Here is a 12,317-nt window from a genome sequence, read left to right as displayed (position 1 = left end):
TTTTGTTTTATTTACTGTTTAGCAGCTATAAAAACACTTTTATTGTTTTAAATTGCAGCTTCGCTACTTTCCCTCCATGAAAATCAAAGGTCTTCTGTTTCCCGAGACCCGAGCGTCGTACCGGACCGAGTCTTAATACTGGAGCGGACCTGTTGTATAATTACAGCTACTTCCTGCTGCCCTGCCTTCAACCTGCCTCCCTGTAATTACTTATGAACTGCAATGAATTAGACACTAATTTGACAAATCTGGCATCTAAATTGAGGGTTTCTGCCGTGATAAAACTATAATTTACCACTTTTTTTTTTGCTGATCACGACGACAGTGTTGCTCACTGTGGCTTCACTCTCAAAGGGAAACTGTTCAGGGAGTTCTTGAAGCCCGTAGATGCGCCACATATTAGTCACCACCTGTGTGTTTAGTTATGTTTCATTATCAGTCCTGATGGAGGCTTCATGCAGTTGAATCCCTTTTAACACGCGATGGTTTGTGTTTCCTCTGAGCCTTCAGACGGAGCGACACGCTGAGCAAACGCTCGACTGCGTTCGTCCTCAGAGCCCGACCTACTAGCATCGGACTCGTAGACTCATGAATTAACCAATCATATTAACTGTCTCATCGACACCACATAGATCTTAGATGAACTCTAAGATCTGATGTTTCTTTCACGACAACAAACATGTTCTGTGAACGCAGTAGATTCGGTCTGAGAACCACAATATGCTGATTGGAGTTCCTCGGTAACTTTCCATTTCTCTCTGACTCCTCCCCTCCCATTTCCCAGCATGCCCTCATCCTTCGTAGCCGATGAGAATAAAGTAACCAAGGCGATCGGTAGAAATTATGTTGGAATATTTCCACAAAGACACAATTTATATGTCCTACAAGGAAATATAAGTTATGACTCAAAAACCTCCTTCCCTCCCTCTCTCCCATCCCTCCCTCTCTCCCATCCCTCCCTCTCTCCCATCCCTCCTTCCCAGCTGGGTCCAGAGTGACCAACCCTCCATCTTGGCAGCCGGTGCGGCGGCGGTCGTACCTTCTTGACGTAGCCCTGGATGAGCTCCGGCGTGGGCACCTGCTCAGCAGACAGACAGTCCTCCAGCTGCAGCTTGTAGGTCGGGCAGACTGCCGGACTCCTCTCCGCCCTGCAGGCAACCACAGCGAGGGGGGGGGAGACAATGACTTTTTCAGCCTTTTTTCACGACCGGCGTCGAAATCATAAAAACTGCAGTCGTAATAGATCCACAAAACAGCGTGCTATCGACTGACCCGGCCATCGAACGCAACAACACAAAACCAAACATCAACATATTACACTGCATCAAGAAGCTTTGTTAAGGTTATTGTTGCCCTGCGGGAGGTAAGAGAAGACTAGAACAGCACTTAAGTGAGACAAAGATCCATATTGTATTGAAAGGAAAACACAAACAGAAATGCAGGAAATTCAATGCAAATCTCGTACCCCCCCCTCCCCCTCCCCCCCCCCTCTCCCCGCCCCTCCTCCAGCCCTCCCCGCCGAGGCCGTATCAGTATTTTGAGCGGGGAGAATCTATTTTTATGGTGTTGTATTTCCCTTTTCTGTCCTCCGGAGGAAATCCCAGAGCTACCCCCGAGGAGACTAATACCCCAGCTTCTATCTCCCTGCTTCTCATCCTGTTGACACGGCGAAGAAGACCCCCCCCCCCACACACACACACACACACACACACACACACACACCCCTTCTGTAGATGCACGCTGACTCTGCTGCAATGAGGGATAAGGGTGTGTTTGTGTGTGTGTGTGTGTGTGTGTGTGTGTGTGTGTGTGTGTGTGTGTGTGTGTGTGTGTGTGTGTGTGTGTGTGTGTTTGTGTGTGTGTGTGTGTGTGTGTGTGTGTGTGTGTGTGTGTGTGTGTGTGTGTGTGTGTGTGTGTGTGTGTGTGTGTGTGTGCAGTGTTCTGGTTCACACCCCCTGAGTGAACATACATGACTCTGCCTCGCTGTGTGTGTGTGTTCCTAATGCTTTATCAAAGGCATTTTTCTCTCATGCAACCACACACATTGAAAAAGATAAAAACTACAAACAAAAATTGGGAAATTTGTGGAAAAAAAACCCAGCAATTGTGTCTCCAGCTGCAATACCACCAAGTGCCACCAGAGGTCGGCTCCAAAAAGCCTCCGGCTCCATAGACTCCCATTCAACTTCTCTCATCAAATCCAAAGTGAATAAAATGTGTCCATCAGTTATCTCGGTGTTGTTAGCTAAAGTCACTCCTTCTTCTTAGTTTTCTGGAGGTCCATCTGAAAATAATCCCTCATTCATTAGAAAAGAAGATTCAAGAAGACCTGTTTTTGGGGGCGTGTCTGTTTGATTGACAGGCCTGTGGTGCAGTCAAGTTACAGCTGTTGGTGGGCGGGGCTTAGTATCGTCAGGTTTCCAATCAGATCTGTCAGATCCACCTGCTCGCTCCTCCCCCAGCTCGTCCAAATATGGTCACTTCCTGCTCCGAACTAGCAAAGATGGCGGCGGCCAAATTCCGAACTCGAGGCTTCATAACGGATGTTCACAAACCAACGAGGTGACGTCACTGTCGGTGGCGGCATGGGCCAGAGACGTGCTTGCTTCTTTTGACAATTTACAATCTTTATGTTAAGCTAAACTAACATAAACGTAATTTCCTAAAACGTCGAATTATTCCTGTAATGTTGTATTTTAAAAAAACACTCAGGAAAACTGACTACATATTTCCTTTCATCTTAACATGACATTGTTAAGATGTCTAGCTACTTGACTTTGGACATCCATAAAGTTAGGAAACTTCGGATAAAAATCGATGCAGTAGAGGCTGAAATATTCTGATTTTTAGGTAAGTGGGATGGTTAAAGCTCCAAAAACCCCGGATCCTACGCTGCGACCTAAATTGCTGTGAAAGTGCCTCTTTTCAGTCAGAGTTTTTAGGCAAAAAGGAACACTAATATTCACAGGGAATCAAAGACCACGAACACATTTAAACTCTTCTGTCATTTCACTCCCATTTTAAATGTTTTTTTGGACGAGCTCAAGCACTTTTTCTTTTCATCCTTTTCGATAAAATCAGCCTCAATGTTTCTTTGCATGAAATTTCCCTGTTTGAATGAATGCTGTATTTAAAAAAAAATAAATAAAAAAAAAGCACTTTAAACCCAGTTTTAATGTTTCGACTTAAAAAAACAAAACACCAGCACTCTGTCAGTAGAGCAGAAAACCGGCCGACCGACTCGTTAGGTGCGAACTTCACGCGATCTGTCAGACTCGGTTTTTCTATTTTTACGCTGCGACATAACGTTCAAAGGCACGACGGCAGCAGCCCGGTGGCGGCGTCAGAAAAGGGGCACGCATCCCCCCGTCGGTTGCGACATAAATCACAAGCAACCGGCTCGGTTGCGCTCGAGGCGCGACTTCAGGAAACGGGAGGAAAAAGAGACAGAAGGAGAAGCTGTAGTATTAATCTGGAATCGTAGACCATCTGCAGATGTCACCGACATGAAGAAAAGGCCTTTTTTAATAATGATATGAAACTATTTTGAGGGGCAATTAAACAACTCCAGTTCATCACTCACAATCCAGCAATAATAAAACAAAAAAAAAGAAACCAAAAAAAAAAGCGATCCAGTCCTTCTGAGAGACTTTTTAAATCCAGAACCATTTCATTTTGCGCAATCATCGTATTTTGCACGGAGAAGGTGTCACTTCCTCTTAACTGGGGAGAAAACTGAGTGGACTTCTGCAGGCAGAGCTTCAGAGAGAGAGAGAAAGGGAGGGAGAGGGAGAAGTGGGGGATGAGGGGAGGGGATGGGAGTGAGAACAACAACTCCAACGGAGCGCTCGGTCCTGCAGGGAGGCCTCGGGTTAAAAATAGCAGCTGCATCTCCCGCGGTCCGTCTTCTCGGTGTGAAACGGGAACTTTTCATGCGGCGTGCGTCGCCGGCTGTCAACCTGCGAGGCCTCGCGCGGTGAGACGGGTGTCAAACGCCTGCCTGCCCGCCCGCCCACCTGCAGCTCCCTCCGGGGTGAATACACCTGCCCGCCTCTCCTTCCCGCCTCCCGCCACAGATGGGTCACACGTTTCTGTTTCGCCGCAGAACATCTCGTGTCGGACTAATCGTCCCCGCCGGAGCAGAACGTTCACATGGAAACTAATTGCGTATTACCCGTTAATGGCCTGCTTTGGGATTCGTCTTAGGCGTGTCCCGGCAACATCATTTGTAAATCTGCGGGTTTCCAGTTACGCCGTGTTCGCCGAAGTACGAGGAGCGACCGCGTCGATGCGTCATTGTTCTTCGGTGGACATCGAACTAAAAAAACAACGACTAAAAAACAAAAACACTTTCATCTTTGTTTGCTTGATCTTCAGATCTTCACAGAACAAATCTGTTCTCAGTTTGATTAGAAGAAGAAAGCGATCACCTTTTTTTAACCATCGATTGGCACTTTCTAGAAATAACCGCTCTTTTCTTTGGTTGTGTTTTCATCTGTCTGATGTTTGGATGACAGGAATAATAAGAACTTAATTAACAAGAGATATGAAAGCAAAGCATACTCTCTCAAAATAAACAACAAAGTCATTCAAATGTATTCTTTAGGGATCTTCACTACCTGCCGCCAATTCTCCAACACAAAAAATGAAGCCAATGTGGTGGAAATGCTTTGGAATGCAATACCACTGAGGGCCACTAGGGGCTGGCACTAAAAACACAAAAACGTCTGGCTCCATCGACTTCCATTCAACTTCTCTCCTGAAATACAAAGTCTGTATATATATATATATATATATAATCATATATTATCTGAAGCAGAAAGTAACCAAATATACATGTTTTATAACCCTAATGCCACTTTATTCAGAATATTTCTTGCGAAGAGTTAAATTGGAATCACCGAGTACAACAAAAGCTTTTCTCTCTGACAGAAAGTCAAAACTGTCTTTTCACCGAGAAGTCGGCGAACGACTCGAAAAAACGAATCTCCTCCTTCGCATCAGAAGCAAAAAGTCGCGCCCGGTCGTCGCCCCCCCCCCCCCGGGCGCTAATCTGTTGCTATGACGACGCAGTCAGGGAGCATCCGAACCCGTGTTTAGCGCTCCGCCACCGCGGCGCTTTAATAATACAGCACATCTCTTCTAATGTCACATTTCCATGGGTTCGTGAATAATTGAAATCACCCCCGCAGCCCCCCTTAATGTTTTTTTTTTTTTTTTTTTTTAAGGCTGTACCTCTTTATTCTCCTCCGTCTCTCTCTCCTCGCCCGAGCACACGGTTAGCTCCTTCGCAATTACCCAATAATGATGAATATATCCCATCAGACATTGCCTGCTGAACTGTAACCCTTTTTCCATCACGACCAAATTGAACACTAAGAAGTTTGACAGTTGACATTTAACATTTTCAAGCGGTCCGATCCATTCTTGTCTGCATTGCAGCTTCTTCTTCTTCTTCTTCTGTTTCCGAAGTTAAAACCCACTTCACCGGTCGTGTCACTCAGGTGTTGGTGTCGTAACATTTGTGCACATCCTCACCTCCTCCATGTGTCTCGTTGACAGACTGAGGCCGACGCCGTGCAGACTTTACCGTCTGCAGACAAATACAAATACAGACTTTTGCAAAAGCTGCTTGTTTTGTTTTTTTGGGAGCGATACATGAATGGCCGCTCGCTGTCGTGCTTTTCTTCTTCCTCCTTTTGATTCCCGGGTCTGACAGCTCCTCTTTTTCTGGTCTTGCATATTTCCCTTCTCCCCGTTGGAGATTTTTTTTCCTTTGGATCCCCCCCCCCCTCCTCCCCTCCGTTTGAGCTGATGCTGATGTGAGCAGCTGTCGCCACGGTGACAGACGCGGGAGATAAAGCCTGGCTCCCCATCGTTCGGGGCCGCGGCCATCAGAAGGACGGTCGACTCCTCTGCCCCCCTTTTTTCACTCCATCTCTGTCTCTCTGTTTTTTCCTTTTTATCACATTCACCCTCCTTCTGTCTTCTTCTCTCCATCCAGCTTTGATTCTCTTTTTATTTCATCTTGGTGTCTTTTTTTCCCACGGGGAGCAGGGCAAGCATGGAAAAAAAAAAAAAAATAACAAAAAAAAAAAAAAGGAGGGATGCAGTCCATTCAGCTTTTGCCGTTTCTCTCTGAATCAATATTTCTGCTGTCCGGATTTGCAGAGCTGAGCGGCGCCGGGACTGTTTGTACAAATATCTGTGCACGCAGCAAGTCAACCTGAAGTGTTGTACACACAGCGGGAGGTTGAAGGTGATTACTAATGGACACAACCAGGAAGAGACGAGTTGCATCGCATTTAAACTATATGACCTTCGAACATGTGTCTGGCTGCGATTCAGTCATCAGTTTTTACGCACATTTGTAATAAACAATTCATTTCTCAGCCTGAATCCTCAACATTAAAGATGAAGGTCGGATTTCTAATATAAGTAGAGAATTCAACTGCAGCTCTGAGAGAGAGTGTGAAACGTCCAATCAGAGAGCTGGAAATGTTCCTTCGTGCAGCACTAACGTGGAGCCGGAGCTATAAATTACACTTTGTAAAAAAAAAAAAAAAATGACACAAGATTTAACGGTCCACTTTTGGATTCTGGGTCAGCTTTGGATCAAAGAAGCTACGAGTTCTCCGTCAGAGGGATGAAGCGCTCAGGCCGACAATAGCAGGACAAAATATCCCAACCCGGACCTAACGTGACAAAAACAATGATAACAAACACGCAAAAGTTTGACAAAAAAACTAAATGAAGTCGTGATGTTGGCTGCGGTGAATTATGTCACTGCGGAGGAATGTTTGTATGGCCGACGAATATTCAGCAGAAGGGAGTGAAAAAAGGAGTCCTGATATCTGCGACCGGCGGGGGGGGACGGATGGGGGACGGGGGGACGAAGGAGACGAGAGAAAGACGTCCGTCAGACAGCTGGCGTCAACTTTAAAAACCAATTTCCTGCCCGCTCTCACTCCAAGAATTCAAATGATCATCAACATACATTCGCGCAAACCAATTATTTGCTTCCCTTCTTTTTGGCCGCTCTTATCTTTTGTTGTTTTTTTGTTTATTGTTTACTTTGCTTGTATTTTTTTTTCCTCTTCTGTGTTACATTTTCTGTCGTTGACTGAACTCATTTTAACTCATCAGAAATTCATCCCCCAATCAGAAATCTGTTTTTCTTAATTGTTGTACATTTCTCCCACGTCTGTCCGTCTGCCTTCAGTTGATTTTTTTCCCGACATGATCACCGTGAGGCTGCAGCAGACCTGTCGGCCGCTCCGATCGGCGCACCTGTCACTCTCGCTTGTAATACCGGGTATTGGTTTTTTTTCTGCAGTTATCGTGCCGTCGCTGTGAGCGAACGTGTGAAGCTAAATGACTGAAATGTCGATGCAGATTAGCAGCAGCGGCGGCGTTGTCGTTCCCGAGCCGTTGAAGAAGCGGGACGAGTTCATCGGCATCCAGGAGCGTAGTGTCAGCTGCGAGGAATCTGACCTCCCCGACTGTGAGTCTGCACAGGAAGATAAACTGCTAGAACCTCCAGGAAATCACGACCTTGCAATAATTAACGCAAATTCAAGCCATCGCTGCAAAATTCCCGCGATGTTTCGGCAAAGAAATATCGTCAACAGAAGCTCTACCGAAAGCATTACGTCGTAGAGTAGCCTTATTGCTTTATTATCCAAAAATAACTCCTCATTTACACAAACCACTGCTCACTAACCGGATCAACAGGAAGTCACGGGGTTTGTGGGAAATGTGGTCCGATTACAGGAAATTAGCTTTATACAAACTTCAAGTTGTAAGAGACTGCACTTTGTTTTTTTGTGCACACAGTAGGCCTTTGTGTTGAATTAATATAAATTAAACTGAACTTGAAGCTTTTATTTTGACAGCCTTTGTTTTGTAGATTACAGCGACAGACCTCAGAAAGTTTTTCCAACTTTGAGCTGCATGGTTGTCAAAGATAAAAAACAAAAAAGACTAGAGAAGGTTTAAATTTTAGAAACAGAGAAACAAACACAATCAGGTGAGACAGAGACTGAAAGAGGCCACCGGGGGCAGCGTACCGGGACTATTAATACAGACCCACTTCATTCTGGAGAATCTTTCATCGATTTGAAGACGACACTTCCGGAAATTATACCGCAAAGTTTGGTGGTGAATGGGAGATTAGAACTGAAATAATACTGTGATTTTCAGCATGATTACCATCACAGGAAGTGACTAACACGTTACTCTTCAGGGAGGAGGGGTTTTTTTCCCTCGACTTGCACATTTTTTGGGGTAATTCCTGCAATTTGACCACAAAAAAACTCCCTTATAAAAGACGAATCCGACATTTTTGAGCACAACAATCATAAAAAATATCAGCAAAAAAAATCCTGGAGGGAAGGAAGGAAAGATTCAACTGCTGCATTTTCACTAGCTGACACACACACACACACACACACACACACACACACACACACACACACACACACACACACACACACACACACACACGCGCGCCCGCCCTGCGGCCGGGGAGCAGTGTTTTTGGTAAACAGGTCTGGATCCTTCGCCGGGCTTCAGAGCCAGACAGAGCAGCAGCCACCGAGGCTTCAGCTGCTGCCCTCCGCCTGTCTGCATGTCAGCGCTGCCACGGACAGAAGAAATAAAATAAATTTAAAAAAGCCTCAGTCTGTTTGATTGTCATGTTTTTATTTGAACTGACTTCTCGGGTTTCGTGGTCCTGAATAAGCTGATCGGGTTTTATGACCCTCGAGGCCGTCAAACCAAACTCAAAAACCCTCCGAAGGAAGTTTTTCTCTCTTAAAAAAAAGGGATGTTCAGGAAGGACAATAAAAAGCAACCTTCACCCTCCTCCGTCCATCAGCGCTCCTTCATGCCCTTCAAGCCACCGCTGGAGCCTCTCCCTGGCGTCCTGCCCTGCCTGAAGTGTGCGCCTGCCCCCACGGTTCCCAGGAAAAAAACAACAACAAGAAAAAACCGGGGGCCTGGGCACCGGGCTGGAGGGCAGATGAAGGGGGGCGGCGGTGACTTTGGACTCGTGCACGCTTGTTGTTGTTTTTTGGTGTTTTTTTGGCCGCAGCACTGAGAGGACCCACGTGACCGCTCGCCGAGCCACAAACAGATGTTGTGATGCTCCGGAGCAACACGGAAAGGTTGCGCGACCTCCGCTATGTTGTTAAAACAAAATATTTTCAAAGACCTTCCTGCTTGCACGCATCGCAAATAAAAAAAAATAACCGTCTGAAATATGATACAACAGCTGTAAACATTATGTCGACTTGGATGACAGCCGGCGGTCCGTTTTTAGCAGCGTTCAACACATGAAGATAAAAAAAAGAAAAAGAAAATTCAGATTCCCTCTAAGTGTATTTTTCTGCATAATGACACCAATTAAGGTGCATTAGTAATCTCAACATGCTTTCTTAAGTGACTATAATGGCTTCATCATTTGGTGCTAACAAAGGTCTTATTCCCAAGAGTGCAGCTAAGACGTCTGCGGCCCCTGAAAGATGATTGCCTCAGGGCCAGGCCCCCGGCTTTGTTTAGTAAAATACATTTCCTTAATAAGGGCCCTCTTTCTTTTTTTAACTGTCACCTCATGCCCGGAGGGATAGCGGTGAGAAAAAAAAAAACCCACCACATTAACGTGGACTCGAACAGGTGGTATTTATTATTCTGTAATTTTTGTTGCAAAAAAAGGTATTACTTTAAATCAGGAAACATAAAAAATGTGTAAATTGTCAGCAGATGTTTCCATTATCTTACACCAATAGTTTGACTCATTTTGGATTCTCAAAGAGTTCAACTTTGTATCACAGCAAAACGTGAAATAAGACATGCTCGTCCACTGCAGGAAAACCGTGAAATAGCCACGCTTTGGCCTGTCTCTGCGTGACAGTTTCACGGTTTTCCCGTAGTGGACAAAAATGAAACCTATGAAACTTTTAGGAAAAACATGGTTGGGATCAGAAAACAAAAAAAAGAACTCAAGAACAACGTTGTCACCTCCAGGATTCGAACATCTCCCTCCTGCCTCCTAATTTTACGTGCGTGCAAGTTTCACGCTTACAAAAACGTGAAATAGTCACGCCCAGTCAGACCAGCGTGTCTATTTCACGCTTTGTTGGAAAGTTACACATTTACTAGTAAAAAAAAAACCACTGGGACTTACCCGTCAGTGACCAGTATGGCCCGGTAGAGCTGGTGCTGCGGGCTGTTGGACTCCGGACCGCAGGGGTGGATGAACGGGTGCACGGCCGCCAGAACGAAGCCCTGCTGGTAGAGTTCCTGCAGCTGACCCGGCAGCTCTCGCACCGACGACAGGCGCAGCGTGGACGTCCCACCTGAGAGAGACGAGGACGGGAGACGACGCGTGAGACAAACCCGTCGACATCTCAGACATCTTGTTTTAATGCGGCGGCTTTCCTCCGACGGTCCAGATGACTCTTAATGCGTTCAAAAGGAACTCGATGAGCTCGCGTGGTTAAGTCGTTAAAAACACTGTTGCTAGGCAACGTGGACGCCGTCCGGAAGCCGCGGAGGCTGACAATTTAACAAGCTAACAGGAGGGGTAACGTAACGCTGGAAATACAAAGTCACAGAGAGGAAAGACGAGGCCGTTGGGAGGATCAACGTTCCCCTCAGACGTCGGCTGTTATCTGAGTTACGAAGACAAACTCTACGTGACTAAAATCACAACATATTAGCTTAACGTTTAACGAAACGTGAACTTCCACGACCTCTGACCTTTCCGTAAACGTCAGCAAACACGTCACAGGCTTGTAGAAAATTTAAAGCGCCATTTGAACGCAGCATCATCGTTCAGGGATAAAGTGGGTTTATATGAATAACAACCGCTTCTGCATAAAAACCTTCTGTGGAAGTTTTGATGAACTCTTACGGAGTCATTTGAAACTGGATTTTGAAATTTCCTGTGTTTCTTGTCCGCCAGTCGTTTTGTGGTGTCGTCATCTAATTCAGGTTCTTCTTGTTTGTTCTGAACAAACTTACGGAGTCGCCCAAAAAAAATAAAACACAAAAAAAAACGCTGCTGTTGCAACAGAGGATTTTTCTCAGGAAGAAGTTTGGTTTAGTTTAGAACAACATGGCTGAACTTAATTTCCCGCAGTATGAAGTCATTTCCCTTCTTTATTTTTACTTCAACACAAAGATATTCACAAAATGTTGAACTCCAATCTGAAGTTTCGTGTCTGAACACAAATAATCTGCAAAATCCAGGCAACCATTTGTTTTTGTTTTTTCAATTTTTCAATGAGATTCAATTTGAATCAATTGCTTTTAATTTACTCGTCCTTTTTTTTTTGGAGCCTTTGAATTTGAAGTGACCTCTCCAGCCCGCTCCTCACCTGAGCGTCACACCTGTCCACCTCTTCTCATCTTATATGTCTAAACCAGCTCATCTCCCCTTTAATCTCCTCATCCCGCCTTCGTGCGTCTTCATTTTCGCTCCTCCTCCCCTGCTGCAAAAACCCCTTTAGCCTCTAATTTAATCGTTGTAAGTCTTCATGCAGGCTCAGTGGGCAGAGCAGCAAGAAAAATCCAATGCACACAGCCTGGAGCGATTCTCCAGTAAACTGATGAAAGGAAACCAGAGATGAGAAATATTTCCCCCCCGACCGGCAGTTCTTCGTATTTAGCGCTATTTCTGTCCCGCTAACGACCGACGTGAAGTGACAGCGCGTCGTCGCGGCGGTTAGCGGCACGTTTGATTTCCTCCTTTTATTTCATTTGTGAGCTCTTTATCGTCAGAAAAAAAAAAGGTTCGGCTGCACCTGCCGAAACATCGTTGATGATGACACGGAAAACGGCAGTTCACACACAACCAAAGACCCATTTGAGAGTCGGTCCCGGTTTGTTTTTGGCAATTAGATTTTTTTTTTTTTTTTTTTTGGTGGGGGAGGTGGGGGGGGGATTTAAGAGAGTCGGTATCTGTTTTTAACAATTGACGAGGGCGGGAAGGAGACGGACAGGAAGAGACGAGGTCATAACCGAGACAACGATCGAGGTGCTTTGGGTCCGGATGGCCGGCGTCCCGGCAGCTCGCTGTATGTGGCAACATTTACTGCAGGCCAAACAGCTGGGGCGCATTTAGAGAGCGCCAAGACGGAAGAGCTGGATGCAGAGAGAAGACGAGGAGGAGGAGGAGGAGGAGGAGGAGGAAGAGGGAGTCTGGTAGTCTTTACAAGCTGTCACAAGACGTGGGAAATGCCGCCACGGCTAATTAGAGTCAATGAGAGCGTACAGACGGGGAACCGCTCGGCTTCATGGGAAAAGTCAATCTG

The 12,317-nt window shown here is 45.7% G+C and overlaps 1 protein-coding gene across 1 annotated transcript in view; it reads right to left on the bottom strand.

Annotated features, from left to right (window-relative positions):
- LOC138630585 (raftlin) overlaps positions 1-10,460 on the bottom strand; it is a gene marked incomplete at its 5' end in the record, with an annotated part of 52,966 nt that extends 42,506 nt beyond the window's left edge. The window contains 2 exons of the mRNA XM_069715021.1: positions 1,040-1,148; positions 10,187-10,460. Coding sequence (XP_069571122.1) covers positions 1,040-1,148; positions 10,187-10,460 — 383 coding nt within the window. The remainder of the gene's footprint in view (positions 1-1,039; positions 1,149-10,186) is intronic.
- Positions 10,461-12,317: the final 1,857 nt, after the last annotated feature.

This window comes from Brachyistius frenatus, unplaced genomic scaffold (genome assembly GCF_029030835.1).
Source record: "Brachyistius frenatus isolate BFR_SWC_R1_liver_20210118 unplaced genomic scaffold, ASM2903083v1 Contig_137, whole genome shotgun sequence".
Classification (NCBI taxonomy): Eukaryota; Metazoa; Chordata; class Actinopteri; family Embiotocidae; genus Brachyistius; species Brachyistius frenatus.
The sequence above is the reverse complement of the archived record's forward strand: the minus strand, read 5'-3'. Positions and strand labels throughout refer to the sequence as shown.